The sequence below is a fragment of the Theropithecus gelada genome, chromosome 1, assembly GCF_003255815.1.
Source record: "Theropithecus gelada isolate Dixy chromosome 1, Tgel_1.0, whole genome shotgun sequence".
In the NCBI taxonomy this organism is placed as follows: Eukaryota; Metazoa; Chordata; class Mammalia; order Primates; family Cercopithecidae; genus Theropithecus; species Theropithecus gelada.
The window spans coordinates 102592649-102610893 of record NC_037668.1 but is presented as its reverse complement, the minus strand read 5'-3'; the positions used below and the strand labels follow the sequence as shown (position 1 = coordinate 102610893).

The 18245-nt window shown below is 37.6% G+C and overlaps 1 protein-coding gene across 1 annotated transcript in view; it reads left to right on the top strand.

Annotated features, from left to right (window-relative positions):
- Window positions 1-1167: 1167 nt before the first annotated feature.
- The window catches only part of ERICH3 (glutamate rich 3), a 110173-nt gene continuing 93095 nt past the window's right edge, over window positions 1168-18245 (top strand). Inside the window, exon 1 of the mRNA XM_025397188.1 lies at window positions 1168-1403. Within this exon, the coding sequence (XP_025252973.1) occupies window positions 1381-1403 (23 nt within the window). The 5' untranslated portion in view covers window positions 1168-1380. The remainder of the gene's footprint in view (window positions 1404-18245) is intronic.

Sequence of the window (18245 nt, the reverse complement as noted above, 5' to 3'; positions counted from 1 at the left end):
ATAGCCTGGCCGAGTGGCCCCCAGAGGCCAGAGTCATTAGCACACCTGAGGATGTCAAAGAGGCAGTGTTCAAGCTAAGTGTTCCAGGATGAATAGGAGTTTTCCAAGTAGTCAAGGGTGAAAGTATGTTTCCACTAGAGGGATAGTGCAAGAGTTTGGTTTTGCTAGAGTTTAAGGTAGTGGAGAAAGTGGTCCCAGAGGCTCGGGAAAGACGCTGGGGCCAGGTGATGAGGGCTCCTGAATGTCACACTAACGAGTTTGAATTCTGTCATACTCAGTGGGCCTTTACCACGTAAGGAAAAGCAGAATGACATTAATGAGGTGATGCTCTTCCCACCTCTAAGTGTGACTGACCCAGAATAGAGACCCTAGAAAGCTCAGTCACCACTGATACGTCCAACCCTTCACTTATACATGAGGAACCTGAGGCTAGAGATCAATTCATTCTGTAAAACACCTGATCAAGCATGAACAAAACAAAAATAGGTTATCTGAGTCTAGTGCTTAAACTTCCTCCATATTCAGATCCTCATTTAAATCCAGGCTGCTTCATCTAAGCCCTGCATTCCATGTACTGGATTCCAATACAAGTGCTGTTCCTGGGTGCTTTACTGAATAACTGCGTCTCCCCCACCTACTGAAAGCCAGCACTGTCAGCCCTGCACGCTGGAAGTGGGAACCTCAGCTAGGAACAAGGATAGGAGTTTTCCAAGGAGGAAATGAGTCGATTGTAATGCATTACAGATGCAGAAACAAATTCAAAACCCAAAACAGATTGAGAGACTTCCTTCTTTCCCTTGAATTTGCAATCGCTGTTTTAGCACTGGAAACCACCGCATCACGCAGTAGCTGCTCCCTGCTCTTATTACCCCCAGCTGCCACCCAGTCCTTCCTTCCCCAGGGCCTAGCAGGAAGCACGCCAGCCAAAATGTGTGCGTGTACCTGTGTGTGTGTGCGAGCGTGTTTGTGTTTTCATATTACAGGTGCCTGGGGGAACTCTCGCCCCAGAGCAACAGAGCAGGGGCTTGCCTGGGTCTCCTCCCACATCAGGGCCCAGAAAAAGGGGTAGAAGCTGGCTTCACCCCCAGCTTCCGCAGGCTGGGTTCCAGCAGCGCCTCCACTTCTCCAGACCCTGGGCGCTTGCCTCTCTCCTCCCTTAGCAACCGGGAAGCTGTGGATACCAACGGAGAGTGGGATCCCGGTAGGCTGCGGGTAGCCCGGGCGCCCAGGGGCGGAGGCGGCCCAGCCCAGGTGCCCGCGCACAGGGGACCTCAGTGCGGAGCCACCCCGCGAGCGCGACTGTCGCAGCGCCAGCGCGCACGGGGCCCCACGCACCCACCCTCCGCACCTGCCGCGGGGTCCAAAAGGGATCCTGCAAAAATGAGCCATTCTCACCCCTCTGGGTAAGTGACAACTGGAGCTTTTCCACGCTGTGGCAGGTGGCGGCTTCAGCCAGCGGCCCCTCCTCCTCCCTCCTGCTGCGGAGGGAAGGGGCGAGAGGGGAACGAGGGGGAGGGCTGGGGAGAGGAAAAAATATACGAATTCTGGGTTGCAGCGAGGATGGCAGAAATCCCAGGCATCATGTCTCCTCCCTCCCCTTCTTCGTTTCTTTCACCCACGTTCGCCCCTTTTGAAATTTTCACCCTGAAAGGATTAAAAAATCGATGTGAAAAACGCACACATTAAGTAAGGACCTTCGCTGGGATCAAGAAGATCCTGTGGTGTGGAACATCTATGTTTAGATGCAAAAGAAGAGGTTACCAAAATATGCATTCATTTGGAGATTTGAGACTAGGAGATGCATTCTCGCCGCAGCTTACATATAAGCGAGGTGTGAGTTCATTCAGTATCGAAAGAGGTTTCATTGGGAAGAGGGGGTATTATTTCAGGGATTTTTTTCCGCCCAACTCAAAAGAATCACAAGAGTCTTTAAAAAGTATTTTAATAAAGGAAGCTTATATGGCACAAGAAAAGAGAGGAAGGAGTTGTGTGCCTGTGTATTTACTCATGATCTTCAGTTGCTTTAGGTAGGTGAACCCCTTAGAGGACCTATTTTGGCATTATTCATTGTATTCTAGAAAGAACACCGTCATCATTGGCTGTTGAAAAAAAAAAGGTTTCTTTTTTTTATTGGAAGGGAGACTATCCAATTTCCTCCTGAATTAAACAATGTAATGCATATTAGACTTTTTTTATTATGATACATCTAGTAAGAAGATAAATATCGTAGTCAATCTTGCAATTAAATTAAAATACTTTCCTTTTTAATTGCATTTATTGCACATTTTTAGGAGCAGCAAATTAGCAGAGGACAACATATTTGAGATCATTTGGAGTTTGTGATGTTTGAAATACCACATAAGTCGTTGTGTTGGAACTTACACCGAAACTTCAAGATTTTACTTTTTAATGAATTCTCTGAGTGTAATGACATAAATGAAAATGTTTGAAAAAACTAAAGCCATATAAGGTGCCATGTTGGAAATCATTTTGAGAACTTTTAGAAAAGTGATATAGCTATGATTAAATGAACTTTTTGTTTTGTCTCAAGTTGAATTTAATTTAGGTACTTTTAAACATTTTGATGCTGAGCTCCTGTGCAATTTTAGTTTTCTGTGGGTCATGTAAGATGTAAATAGCACTATTTTTCAGCAGCTGATGTTTGCAATATGTTTGCATTTGGGAAAATAAACGTGTCAGTCATGGTTGTCTTCCTATGTTTTTCAAGTTTTTGGCTAGTTAGAATCTGATTATACCATTTAATCATCTTTTATAAAATGTGAAAAAAAAACCTGTAGCTATTTATTAAACTGTGCATGATTAAGATTTCAGAAACTGAAGTCAAATTTTTCTGAAGTTCCATTAGTTCCAAGCCTATGGGGAAAAGGGAAAATTTGTGATTTAATGAAAGAGTATGTTTCATGGTTCTCTTCAGGAAAGATATTAAGATGGCAACAAATACTTTGCACTTAAATGGTAAGCTCCTGAAAAGTAGGCACCATATTATATTAATTTCTCTGCACCCTTTACTTAGGACAGTGTTCAGAACAAAATAAAACTCAACAAATATGTGCTGAATAAATGGTATCGCCGGATGGTGCATCCAATCTAGAGGTGAATGTATTCAGAAATGAAAACTTTGTTAGAACTAAATATTTATTAAGTGCCTACCATGTGCCAGGCTCTACTCCAGTGTTTTACATGAACTACCTTATTAAATCTTCCCACTCATGCCGGTTTTTAGTCACCCTCATTTTTAAAGATAAGGATTTTGAGGACTGAGAAGTTTCAAGTAGCATTGCTAGGAAGGGTAAGGGCTGGAATACAAAGCCAGACAATATAGCATCAGAGTCATTGCTCTTCACCATCACAATATGTTGCCTCACATGGTCAGCAACTGAGATGTGTAGGAGCCTAAATAAATAAAATTTTGTGTCTGGATCAAACCAGCATCTGACAGAGGATGGCTGTATGTAAGTATCTAGTATTTTGATAGATGATTAGAGGCTAATTTTGTAATAGTGTGTGTCTGTACATTTTTTTGGTTTTAATTTATCAAAAGTAAATGAAGACAATAAGCATAAATACAACAAATCTAAATGTCTTAAAATTCACCCAAGAACAAAATTATTTGAATTGCTAAAGTTTTTCCTCAAATGAAAGTAGTGACTTTTTCTTGCTTATGTTACCATTTGGAAATAATAAAAGTTTCAGTAGCAAATAAAAGGTTTCATTAAAGCTGAGAAGGCTTTTCTATCATTACTGAAGCAGTTTGTACTTATTACATTTTAAGGATATAATGGTAATAAAGTGCAGTTATACACTAAAACAAAAATTTTAAATCCCTCAAATGCCACCAATCAATAAATGATGTCCTGATTCCTTCTCTTAGTGCTTCCTTTGATTTCCATTGCTTACTTAATTATAGCATGAAGCACTTGATGTAAACATTGCAAAGGGCCTGTGCTGGCTTTGTTCAGATAGAGTTTGGAGTAAATAAAAACGGTTTTTAAAACTTCTGCCGAAGATAATAGAGATTTTGAATCTGAGCTGCATCATAATTTGGTGGAAGTCAACTATAAAATACCATTTCCAGCACTGCGATCTCAAATGAAATTGTTTTAGAGTGCGAAATTACAATTGATTGTCCCTCTAGTTTGCTAAATCTCACTCATGTTGCTATTTGTGTGTGTGTTTGTGGATTGTGCATGAGTTCTAGAGGTGGAATGGGGATTTTATGTCCCTCAGTCATGCATGAGGATAAAATGATATGGCTCTTCTGGCTCCTTCAAAGGACCACTGAATTCATGTGAAGTTGGCTTTCTGTGTGAAAGATACACTTGGCTCTAAATAGAGATAGTCACACTCATCTGTAAATTTTCTTTGAGGAAGGACGAATGAGAAGCATTATAGATCATGACAAGAAAAAAAGCAGAAGACATATGTTTTGAAAGACTGTTCAAAGGTTTAGAAGCATTTTTTGTTAGTTTAGACTTATTAGTTTATACCTTTTTAATGTAAAGAAGTGTTTCTGTAATGACAGAGTACACTGAAGACTGGTAAAGAAAGAATTAATACATCCTTAGTACTACCTGATAACTTAGTCGTTTTTTCATCAAAGGAAGATTAAAAACCACTGTTAGGTCAAGTTGTCAATTTTACATAGTATGTGTATCCAGGAGGGACAACAATGATAAACCCACCACGTTATTTACTACAGAAATGTCCATTGCATTCTTAAGTAGCATACGTTTCTTGCCTTCTGAGTTAGCAAACTAGGATGTACTTTGGATAGCTACAGTAACATTCTAGTCTGTTTGTTACCCACTTGCACCACCAAAATCATCTCTTTTACACAGAATTTCAGACTTTAAGTCATTAAATATTTAAATTCAACTTTGGTAGTTTCTATTCACCCTCCCGTTAAATATTAACAAATTAAGGAGTAAATTGATTGTGCTAAAATGAGGTGAATTGAATAGGCTCATTTGTTCTGGCTTCCTCTGTAAAGCATTTCATGTTATAGATTCTGCTCTTTTAAAAATATATATCGATATCTTTTATTCTCTTACTCCTTTAACAAACATGTTTATGTAAGTAGACGGGAATGGAAAGGGGTCTATTATGGCAATGTCACTTAATTCTTTGAATTCCTTCAGAGTTATAAGCCAAATATCACATAGTGATCACACACAAAAAATGTTTTTGATGATCTTTCAAATGACAGCTCAATTAGGTCCTTCTTCAACTGAACTGAAAGCTAAGGATTGGAAACTACAGTGTTGAATTGCAATTAGATTTGTTGCCCAGTCATGAAAGTCATTTGTTGTATCAATACCTGTGCAATACTTCAAATTGTCTGTTTCTCAGGTGTTTTTCTAAGCTCAAAGCACTACCTAATAAGACCACCAGATGAAGAGAGATGTGTCTTTCTGCTGGAAAATACAAAGATAATTATAACAAAGTAGGTGGAAATCAACATGACTGGAAGTGCATTTTTTAGGAAGATCAATTTTAGGGAAGTGCAAAGTAAACTTGAGCAATAGAAACTGGTTCCCTTAAAACAATTGTATTGGCCCGTTTTTACACTGCTATAAACATACTACCTGACACTGGGTAATTTATAAAGAAAAAAGGTTTAATTGACTCATAGTTCTGTATGGCTGGAGAGGTCTCAGGAAACTTACAATCATGGTGAAAGGCGAAGGGGAAGCAAGGAACGTCTTACATTGTGGCAGGAGAGAAAGCAAGTGAAGGGGAAGTGCCATACTTTTAAACCATCAGATCTCATGAGAACTCCCTCACTATCATAAGAACAGCATGGGGGAAAGCGCTTCCATAATCCAATCACCTCCTACCAGGTCCCTCCCTCAACATGTGGGGATTAAAATTCGAGAAGAGATTTGGGTGGGGACACAGAGCCAAAGTATATCAACTATCCTTACCCAAGTTCCCCCAGGAAAATCTTTGGGTTTCACTCAGTCTCTGCTGAGAAAAACCATCTCTAACTAGGAGGATAGGTGGAGATTTGCCCAACTTATTTTGATTATTCATAAATCCATATAAGGTTTTCAGAGAGATGGGAAAATAAAATTTCTGATTCAATTCTGAATTAAAAAATCAGCCCCAAATATTCTGAATCTGAGGTAAAGTTTAATCATTTTTGAGGTTTTTAATTTCCAGTGCTATCACTTTCAATTTAAACTTTAGCCACTGAAGGTAGTACTGAAATAATCTAACCTGTAGTTATTCATTTTGGTACAGACCAAGAGAAGTGGTGTGCAGACTGAATTACTGGATTTTCCCCTGCTATGCTTACTCATTTCCCCACACAAATAGTTGAGAATAGTGTTATGTTATGGAATGACTCCATACATGTCAATCAGTTTAAATAAATCTATCAAATTAGGTGGGGATAAAATTTGCAAAAAAAGAAAATCTAAGATTAAACATTCACATTAGTTTGTAAGTGTCTTTGTCACCTTTTTCTAAACTGGAAATCCTAAATGATATATTATGTTTATGACTCATATAAAAAAAAGGATAGAGGAAAATCAACTGAGTCATAGACAAAATAAAGACCTTGGCATCACAAAAAATAGTGAATAGATATATATTTATGCTTTTATTTAAAAAAATTAAGGTAAACGTATTCATATACAGTTATTTCATTAATTTTACTTTTTATTTAACTGACCAGCTACTAGTCCTGATTATATTGAATAGGAAGACTTGCGTAGTGCCCTACTTCTACAATGTCTACATATTCAAGAGAAAATTATTTGAGTCTGTAGACACTGCATTTTGATGTTTCCTTTGTTTATTTCTTTGGCTTAGATCCATGGTTCTAAAACTTAAGCATACAAAAATTGCTGAATAGTACATTGAACACACAATCATGTGTATTGTACTTCATAGGTTAAATAAGTGATTTTCAAGGATAGATTTTTTTTTTTTAACTAGGTAGTAAATTTGCATATTGTGCTAACTAAAAAGTTGACCCAAACACAAGATAGGATTCACCATACCTCTGGGTTCCAGCAGAGCAGAAGTCATTTTGTTCTTTCACTGGCCATAAGCTCTAAATCACTCTCTTCTTGCACAAGTCCCAGTAAGGAAACACATTCTTCATTGACAACATCATTGCTGCAAATTGTTGTATCAGGAAATATACTCAGATTAAAGTAATTCACCTGAGAGCTTGCCTTTTTGGACTAATGTTTTTCTGGAGGAAGGAGAAAAAGATGTGACAAGTTGAATAGCACAGCTTGAAAAATCATACCTTACTGAGGCTCTTTCAGTATTAGGATTAAAAATTTTTTGACAATTGTAAAATCATTGCTTTCATAGTGAGCCACAAGAAGCATACTTTAAAAGTGAAGAACATTGAAGAGTGTAGATATATAGATTTCATATAGATCTGGATTCTTTAATAATTTCTTATTCTCTTGTGGGTCTGCTCACTCTTGCTGTCTTTGTCCCCTTGTCTCTTTTGTATGGTTAACTTTTTTGGTCAATGAGCAAGTTACTGTGAAGTGCAGTTTTTTTCTGACAGTGAAAGCATGGTTTCCCCATGCTCTGGGGACTCTCTTAGAGATCCTCATTATCCTCTTCTCTTTCTTCTGAGCTATCTACATGAATGTTCTGGGATGTAGAAGGTATCTATGCCCTTTTTTTGATGGTCATCAATGATCTTTTTCTGTTTGCCAGCACGGATAATTCAGAATCAAGGTATGGTATTTTGGGTTTTCATGTACTCAGAAAAGATGTCCCTTATTTCTTCTGTCTAAATCCATGATACATAATTAAGTTGGTCACCTTTCTGGTTATTTCTGTGTCATGGACTCAATTGTGCCACCCTCCCCTCTGTCTGCCACCCCTCCCCTTGTAATGTAAATGTTGAAGTCCTAACCCTCAGTTCCTCAGAATGTGACTGTATTGGAGACAGAGTTTTAAAGAGATAATTAAGGTTAAATCAGGCCAATGTGTGGACCCTAATCCAATGTAACTGTTGTCTTCAAAAGAGGAGATTAGGACAAAGATATGCTCACAAACACGGCCATCTGCAAACCAAAAAGAGAGACCTGAAACAGACTCTTCTCTCATGGCCCTCAGAAGAAACCAACTCTGTTCACAACTTGATATCAGATTTCTAGCCTCCAGAACTATGAGAAAATAATTTTTTCTTGTTTGAGCTACCTGATGCCTTGTTACGGCAGCCCTACCAAACTTATGCAACCTGTTTGCAGCTGCTGATGCTCCTCATTACTTGGCTCTGCAAAGGCTGAAAGTGTTTTTTATGAGAAATGCAAAATCATTTAAAATAAATGATTGGTTGATTGACTGATTGATAACATATGGGGGTCATAGTCAATTTGGGCCCTTAAAATAGAATACCATAGACTGAGTGGTTTATAAACAATAGAAATTTATTTCTCATAGCTTTGGAGGTTGGGGAGCCCAAGAGACATTTGCAGGGTCCGGTGAGGGCCTGCTCTCTGGTTCACAGAGGGCCATCTTCTTGCTGGGCCTTCACATGGCAGAAGGGTGAGAGACTTTCTGAGGTCTTTTTTTTTTTTTTTTTTTTTTTTTTTTTTTTTTTTTTTTGAGACGGAGTCTCGCTCTATCGCCCAGGCTGGAGTGCAGTAGCGCGATCTCTGCTCACTGCAAGCTCCGCCTCCTGGATTCACGCCATTCTCTTGCCTTAGCCTCCGAGCAGCTGGGACTACAGCCCGGCTAGTTTTTTGTATGTTTAGCAGAGACGGGGTTTCACCATGTTAGCCAGGATGGCTGAGGGCTGAGGTCTCTTTTATTAATGCACTAATTCTGTTCATGAGGGTCCTACCTTCACTTAATTGACTCCTAAAGGCCCCATCTCCTAATAGCATCACATTGTGAGTTAGGATTTCAACATATGAATTTTGGGGTGATACAGACATTAAGTCTATAACATAGAGAATAGAGATCTGAAGCCAAAAGTTCAAAAGGGAGATAAAAGTCAAAGCTAACAAAAAATATGAGTAAAAGCTTAGTGAGGAGAAATAATTAAGATAATAAATCAATGATCTCTACAGGTAAGTGTTGAACTGTTAAATCTGATTAGTAATCAAATTACTCCCTACCTCTCAGTGCCTGATGCTGGTTGAGATAGAAAATTGAACATTTTAAGCTGGTGATCCATTTTTATGTGACTGTTATTATTTTTCTATAATAGTCATAAACATTTACAAATTAATGAAAATTCTTAGGGCAAAATATTGAAGCAAGGAAAGAAACAGCAGGAAACTAAACAGACAATATAAATTGCACATAGTAGTTATGAAACAGCATTAAAAACTAAGGATTTTAAATTGAATTGAATCATAGTGTTTTATAGTAGCAGTTAATTTGGCATTCTCTATATGCCACGGATTGTAATATTTTATATTTGTGAATATTATTTGGCTGTCATACAAAGAAGCTGTTTCTCTTCATAGCTTGCTCCAAGATATTTACAATAATATTGTTTCTGTTGTTTAGATTGAAATAAAATAATCTGCTGTAAATTAGAGTAATAGAGTTAGAAGGAACTTCAACTCTCTGGGTACTAGGGATACAAGTGTATGTGTGTGTTTTTTTAATCTTCCTCTTTGTATTTATTGTATTTTGAAAATTTTTTACTTTGAGTAAAGTACCACGAGGAAAATCAAAATCATTTGAACTTCTACATCCATAAATAATTATAGTTTGCATTTTTGTTATATTCCTGTGGATTATTTAAGTTGATTATTCTGTTTATAAAACTATACTGATAAAGCTGTACGACTTAAAGAGCTGCTTCTAAGACTATTTTGTCTTTGAAGTTATACCAACAAGTACCACACAGATACTTTCCTTGTAGCATTTGAGTAGTTTTTATATCTCCCATGTAAATTGCAAACTCCATGGGGTGGAGACCATACCTCTCTACATCTTTGGGTTCTCACTGTACCCCAGGACTATGCTCCAAACTTAGCTCAATAATTCCTACCATATGTCTCTGACTTTAGTGACCTTAGGAATACTTTCAGCTGCAAGTAACAGAAAGCCAAACTACTAGTGGCTTAAATCATAATAAAAGTTATTATTTATTTTACAAGTAGTCCTACAGGTAGGTGATTATATTTTTTAGTAATATCGGGACTTGGGGTCTTATCTCTGCAACATTTTTTTATTTTTTTCTATGTTAGCAAGATGACGACCCTAGATTCAGTCATTATATTCTTATCAAATCACTCCAAACCAAAAGGAAAAAGATGGGTAAAAAGAAGATTTCTTTTAACAAAAATCAGGAAGGATACCATTTTTAGAACCCTTCCAGTAGACTTTTCTTTATATCTCATGGACCATAACTGCAACAATGGACATGCTTTGCTATAACAGAGAGTAGGAAAGGGTGTATTTGACTTCTCTAACTTCTACTATGGGAGATAGGCAAGGAAGACAAGTTTGGGAATGGCTTTTTATAGCCAGTCAACCATGTCCACTACAAAACTTTAGTGACTGGCTGTCTGCTACTGGACTTCAGTTGAGTATTAGATTGTCATATTTGCCAGATAATTGTTGTGTGACCCTAAGCAAATTTTGTAATCTCTCTGATTCTTGTTTTTTTTCCATCCTTGTGGGATTTATATCTGCTTTGTAGTTGTTGTTAGGGTTAAATTAGATGCTGTAGTACATTTACCACAGGGCCTGACACATAATATATGTCAATATGTTTGCTTGGTGTCTGGTAGCTTATAATACTGATGGTACGTAAGTAGGCACAGACTTCTATAGAACAACTTCCACCTAAATCCTGAGCTAGATGCAGAGTTGGGTTAATTGGAGAAGGCATCCTGGGGAGATTAATTTGGGGAAAGAATGTTGAAGGACGGGAAAGACATAAAATGATCTATCTGGAAACATTTTTAACTTTTTTAGAGATGTGATCTCACCATGTTTCCTAGGCTGGTCTCAAACTCCTGAGCTCAAGCAATTATCCCACCTTAGCCTCCCAAATAGCTGGGATTACAGGCATGAGCCACTATGCCTGGTTGGGAAACATTTTTAAATAGTAAAAAGCACTCTTTAAAAACTTGGTGTAATTTCAGTCATCACTGCAGTAGTCTATTGTGACTTTGAATAAGTGAGAAGAGACAGCAGCATTACTTGTTTATTCAGGTGACATGTTCTTAGAAGCAGGCAAGGATGCTATAAAACCATGTGAAAGCTGGCCTGTAAGGAGAAGTTAATACCTCTAATTAACTTTTGTTTTTAAGTTCTACTTGTGTCTTGCTTAGTTTTTGGAACCTTGAGTAGAACATTAACTGTACATAACAGATTAGGATTTTTCTTTTTTTAACAAAATGATATTTGCCTTCAATTTTAAGTCATAAATTAATTTCAGATTTATTTCTGATCATCTCCTAAGCCTTTATAAAAATGGGTTTGAACATTTTTTTTCTGTTGAAGTCAACAGTTGGCAATATCTCTGCAACTGTAACAAATGAATATTTCACCACAATTCATAGGGATTTATGTAAGATTATGACTTTTAAAATCTTCTTTCCCATAGTTCTTCTTTCCTTTCAGTCAAGCTGGAGATATGGAACTTCAACTCATGCTGGAATCTTCCAGAACAAAACCTTAGGGAGTGGGTGAGGCTGGCCTCAGGCTACAGTGTGTGAAGAGGAATATTGAGATTTCAGTCCTTGGTGAGGAGATTGGCTCAGAAAAATTAATGGAAAGTCTGATGTTTCAGGGCCACATGCAAGAGCATGGAGCAGAAATCAAACTTGAGAATGCTGTGACAGGGAGAAGGAGAGCCCAGGCACAGTGGTTAAAAGACAGAGATATTCAGAAACTGTAGTCAGGAGTGTGGGCAAAAAATGGGAACACTTCAAAGAAGGAATGAATACAATTCCAACTGTCTGAAACTCATCTTTCCTATTTTTTTTCTCTTCCTCTAAATTAAAAGGACTGATATTCCAAAGAGAAAACATCAATGTCCAATGCAAAAAACTATGAAATAAACATGCTATTTCAGAAGAGGATTTATTTTTGGAGTCAGAAGGATGTAGCTTTAAATTCCAGTTATGCCTTATGTAAACTCAGGAGAGTTAATTTCTGCATCTCATTTTCCTCCTTCAAAAATATGGAGCTAATAAATATCGACACATAATGGGAACTCAGTGAATGGCAGCTATTGTGTATTTCTTTTGATCTTTGTGTAAAGCATAACTTGCTTAAGTCTTTAGGATTTAATTCTTAATGGACATAAACCCCAAATAAATAAAATACACAGTTCAAAATAAGCAGACATGTCCCAAGCTAATTGGAAGGGAGCATAGAGAAGGTGTTCCCAGTCAATAATTCACTTTGTTGTTCAATTAAACTAATTTCTTTTAAATGACAACCTGTTCTTAGATTCATGAATCTTTACAAAGAAAATTAATATTGACCTACCAATTCATGAACCCTCAAAATGAGGTTGCTCCTTTAAGGAAATCATGCTCTGAACAACTGAGAATTTTAATAAAAATGGAAGCAATGACTCAGAGTATTTGTACCTCTCGAGCACACTTGCTCTTTTTATCAAATTTGAGAATTCAAGACAAACTCATGAAACTGCATCATTGCTTTGACATTGACAAATGGTAGAAAGACTGGTGAAAATCTTAGGGGTATTATTTTTAAATGGTTGAGTATTTAAAAGTTAGTCAACCTCTTTAACCTTTGCCCACATGTCATTACCATTTTAAATCTTACTACTGCGCATAAGAATTACATTTTAGGGCACTTAAGAAGCTTTTAACATGGTTGATTATGTTTTCCTTCTCAACACACATAGTAAATTTATTGATTTGTTCTCTTTGGTGTCTGGCTTTTCTGTTTTGGTTTTTCTTCCTTTTTCATTTCCTTCTTCTTCTTCTCCTTTTATTCTTTCTCATAGTACCTCACTCTGTGGGATCATTTCTAAACATTTTCCCATTGTACATTAAAATTGTACTATTAACATTGAAAAGCATATGTGAGAGTTTTCTTTATATTTGCCAAGTTTGCTTCAGATAAGCAGACCCTATGACTTGCATCACAGAAAACTAGTGGAAATCATTGACAGACACTAGATACCATTCATAAGCATTTGTGGAAATACCCAAAGACTAGAAAGTAACTGAAAATGATACATACATGTGTAAAAGTGTGTGTGTGTGTATATATATATATATATATATACACTTCTGTGTCTGAATGTGTGCACACATATATATTGAGCCATCTTATAATCAATGGATGGTAAAGAGTTTAAGTAGGCTATTCGTATCTATAAGAGACTGTGTTCCAAGATCAAATATAAATAAAGAGTGATCACATTTCCTAGCCAATATAGCCCTCTAAAGTATATTTGACACATAATGGTAACTGCCTTAATCAACAATTTATAATTTAATAATAATGTAAACTAAATTCCCTTTTATTATACTAATTTTATGTTAAATTGTATTAGTCTGTTCTCACACTGCTATAAAGAACTACCTTAGACTGGGTAATTTACAAAGGAAAGAAGTTTAAAGAGGTTCCTGGTAAGGTCTCAGGAAACTTGCAATCATGGTGGAAGGGGAAGCAAACATATCCTTTCTCACATGGTGGCAGGAAAGAGAAGTGCCGAGCAAAAGGGGAAGCCCCTTTTAAAGCCATCAGATCTCATGAGAATTCACTCACTATCACAAGAATAGCACGAGTAGCATGAGGGTAACCCCATGATTAAATTATCTCCCACCAGGTCCCTCCCATGACACATGGGGATTATGGGAACTACAATTCAAGATGAGATTTGGGTGGGGACATAGCCAAGCCATAGCATAAATAATCAACCAATTCCTATTTGGGTGACAGAAACTTGTGATCTCTCTCTCTCTCTGGGACTTTGTGTATGATTTCCCTACTTCTTAGAATGAGTCCAGATAGTACTTCTGTCCCCATAATTACCCACCCAGGTTTTACTTCTTCCCTCAAAACTTGACTTGTCATTTAGGACCCAGTTCAGATTTCAGTTCTTCTTGGATACCCTTCTTGTATGAGTATAATTTACTTATTTGTGAAATGGGATAATAATCTGATATATAGGATGTTTTGCAGATTAAATGAGATTGTGCATGCTGAACACAATAAACAGTTGCTGTTGTGATTGTAGCACATCATACTGCACTGCCATTCTTTCATTGGTTGGATTGTCCCTTCAGGGCAGGGACTGTGCTTATGCAGCTTTGCAGCTTTGTAACCTTGGGATAGTGCTAGGCCAGGCACATAATAAGCACTTTGGATTTGTTGCACAAAATAACTCTTCTAATCTCTTTTGTGTCTGGCAGCAGGCATGCTGACTGACTACCCTCCTCTCAGTTTTACCCTCTGGGCTTTAAAAGACGGTGGGTGTCTTCTGTTTTTCCAAGGGGGGTTTTGGAACTGTGCATGTGTGTGCACAGGCACACACACACACACACACATGCACCTGTGCAACAGGGGTGGAGACAGTAGCAGGAGGTGCTTCTAGCAGGAGGACAGTGTAAAGATAGGCACCATAGCGCTGTCTTATCCCTGGACCTTTGCATATGGTAATCCCTCTTCCTGGAGCAATCCTCTTGTAAGTTCCCGCACCTGCCCCTCAAATTGCAAGGCACTTATTCAGTTCCCTTCTACTGGCTCAGACTTCATTTTCTTCCTGATTGTTTAAATTATCCCCCTTCTCCCAAGTCGTCTTACTGCACTTCTTCTATGATTCTAAACCATGGTTTAGAATCCTGGTTTGAATCCTGGATCTGCTTTTAACTAGTTATGGACTAGTTATCTACCCACTCTACATCTGTTTACTCATCTATGAAGAGGGAAGATAATACTAATTCACAAGATTGTGTATGTTATATAGTTTATGCACTATAAAAATTTAAGAAAGTACTCAATAAATGCTAGTGATAAAAATTCTTAGTTTGCAGAACTTTCCATCCTGGTCACCTTTCCTCTGAACAGCCTCATTATCTCCCTTAGTTTAGATACTATTTTTCTATTAATGCATATTTTTCAAGCTGCTACATTTTTTTCTGTTCAAAGATGTAACATTATAAAGAGAAGAATTCATGGTATCTGAAAGCATATACCATGTCTCATATGCAACTGGTCAAACTTAATGTGTCTCAGGCCTACTGACTCCCATTCACTGCTTCCCTATTGCCTCGTCTGTGAACACTGCAAAATTATCTTACCAGCAGTCAGCACAGTTGGAGACCAGTCTTGTTTTACTAGTCACTTCAAACCATCATATTAAGGCTATAAATAAAATAATATTATGGTTCTCATCTGGCTTCATTGTTAGAATAAGCTGAGAAAAATTGTAAATCAATATTTAGCATAATTGCTGAGATCTGGCAGGTATGGATGCAAATAAAAAAGAATGAAGAATGTAATATAAAATCATTTATATGATATCAGTTTAATCACCCCCTATAAAGTGACAGGCTGTAGAGACTCTTGGTGTAATTGTAGCTGGCAAAGAGTTTTCTTATATAGGAATATAAAATAATTGACCCTCATGTCAATTGTTCTATATTTGTCCTTCATCAAGTTTCTTCAAAAGGATATATTTTTTTCTGCCTCCCTGGGAACTATATTTTATTCTAATGAAATATGCAACATGCCACAAAGGCACCATTTTGTCAAACACAAGAACAAAAACAAATGACAAAAACAAATTGTTAGTATGATCACTCACGTGGACAATGCTGCATTTAAAAAGCCAAAATACATAAAACATGCTTTTCCCATAGACTACTTCCATTTATTGTCCAGAAGCAGAAAAGAAAGGTGATTATCCTCACATGTGGATTTTATAAAAGGATATATGTCAAGAAATTGGACCAATATGCTTTGTTTCCATTAACTTATTTGTACATTTACTCAACAAATCTTGGCTGAGTTCGTGACCGTTTACTGTGTGCATGGCTCCATGCAACACCTTGTAGGAGGGTGTACAGGAAGAGAATCTTACATGAGTCTGAAGAAAGTGATTAAACATGGGTGAAAGAAATTCTGGTGGAAGGTGGTAAGACAAGAACCCTAGGAAAGAGATAGGTACAATTTTAAGGGAACTCCTGTGACATTTTGGCATGTTCTTTATTGATTTATTGAGGAACCATACCTACTTTTAGAACCTCGGCTTCCTGAATGTAAAATGAGGCAGTTTGCCAGATTCTATGTGGGCATTTCCATATGTGAATTTCTATATTCCAAAAATGATGAAGCTTTAAGCAAATATATTTCTAGACAAGTAAACTGAGATGTTCCCTACAGGGAGTAGTGCGAGCATTTTACTTGATGGATAGTGGCTAGGTCAAGAAGATTGAACTATCAAGGGTCATGTATCTTATAAGGGGTAGAATTAGAATTGGACCTCAAGTGAAGGGCAAATCATGGGAATCAAAATCAAATCATGGGAATGGGTGTGCTCTCTTGCCCTTCCACCTTCTGCCATGTGATGACTATTTTGTGATGGGGTTGTTTCAAAAGTGGTGGTAGGGGAATTCCCACAAGGGAGGGCCTCAAACCATCCTGTGATGGGGCCAGTTGGGATTCCAAAGAAAGAAACACTAAAGGCCAAGGTGATCAGTCCAAAGCATTTATTAAGGGAACCTAGATGGAGAGTGCAGCAGCATATTATCACAATGAACAGTGAGAGAAAAGGGATGTGCTATCTAGGCATGTCCATGGTGAGTGGGCCAGGGTATGGAGATTATATGAAATTTGAGGAAATTTGGTTCACAGTCCGGGCCAGTTTCTTTCCAGCAAACCCAGATAACTTTTTCAGTGCCTGAGAATGTTCAACGCCTCAGTTTGGGTTCAGGTCTGCTGGGCAAAACCTACAGCTGGCTGGTTCATAAAGCAGTCAAGGCACTCTGACTTTTAGTCATGATACATAAAAAAATTGAAGGAACTGGGGAACCTTACAATGACACAGTGAGAAGGGAGAAGGCCCTCACCAGATGATGGCACCTTGATCTTGAACTTCTCATCCTCCAGTACTGTGAGAAATAAATTTCTATTTTTTAATAAATTACCCAGTCTGTGGTATCCCATTACAGCAGCATGAAATGGGCTAAGACACAGTCCAATCACCATCACATTCAGTGTCCAGTGTTTCTGCTCCTCGCATCAGGCTTATGGGAGAGACCTTGCAGAACACAGAAGAATGGCCCTCAAAGATGTTCATATTTTTGTCTTCAGAGCATGTGGATCTGTTACTTTACATGAAAAGGAGGAATAAAAGTTGCAGATGGAATTAATATTGTAAATCATCTGATGTAAAATAAGGAAATTATCCTTGATTAATGTGGGTGGGCCCCATGTAATCACAAAGGTGCATACGTGGGGAAGAGGGAGGCAGAAGAGCCAGAACCTGAGAGATGTCATTGTGAGAAAGAGTTGACCAGCCATGGCTGCATTTGGCAATGCACGTAGGCAGGCATGTAGACAGCCTGCAGAAGATTGAAAGGAAAAATAACTGAATTCTCCTTTAGAGCCTGCAGAAGGAATGCCACCTTAATTTGAGTCGTTTCTGTCTTCTGACCTCCAGAGCTATAAGATAATAGATTTGTATTGTTTTAAGCTACTAGTATGTGGTAATTTGTTATAGCAGCAATAGGAAACTAATGAACACTTTATTAGTTAGATGGAATAAGTCACAATTTGGGTTAAATAAAATGAACCTGGTTGAACCAAAATTATTTTTAATATCTCCTCAAACAAGTATACTTTTGAGGAAATTTTTAGTGCAAAGCATGATGCAGGAATATATATTTAAGAGATTAGCTGATTTTAAGACTTCAGCACATTGCTTTTATGCTAAAATTATAAAGGAAAGTTATGTATTTGTTAATATAAGTCTATAATAATTTTCATTTAAAAGGTTTCTATCTCTGTAGCGGAGAATTGGGTGGATTATATTTCTCTGTGAATATTTCACTATTCACATTTTTCCATCATTATACTTAGCATACTGCAGTCCTCACATTAGCAAGACAAGATGAGTGGTGTTCACTATGATTTGTTACATATTAGCAGGAATAAGTCTTAAGTTATATGATCTTTGCCAAGTGATTTAAACTAAGGCTTGTTTTTCTCATCTACACAATGGGGATGATCATATCTTCTGGTATGGACTGCATGTCTGTGTCTCCCCAAAATTCATATGTTGAAAC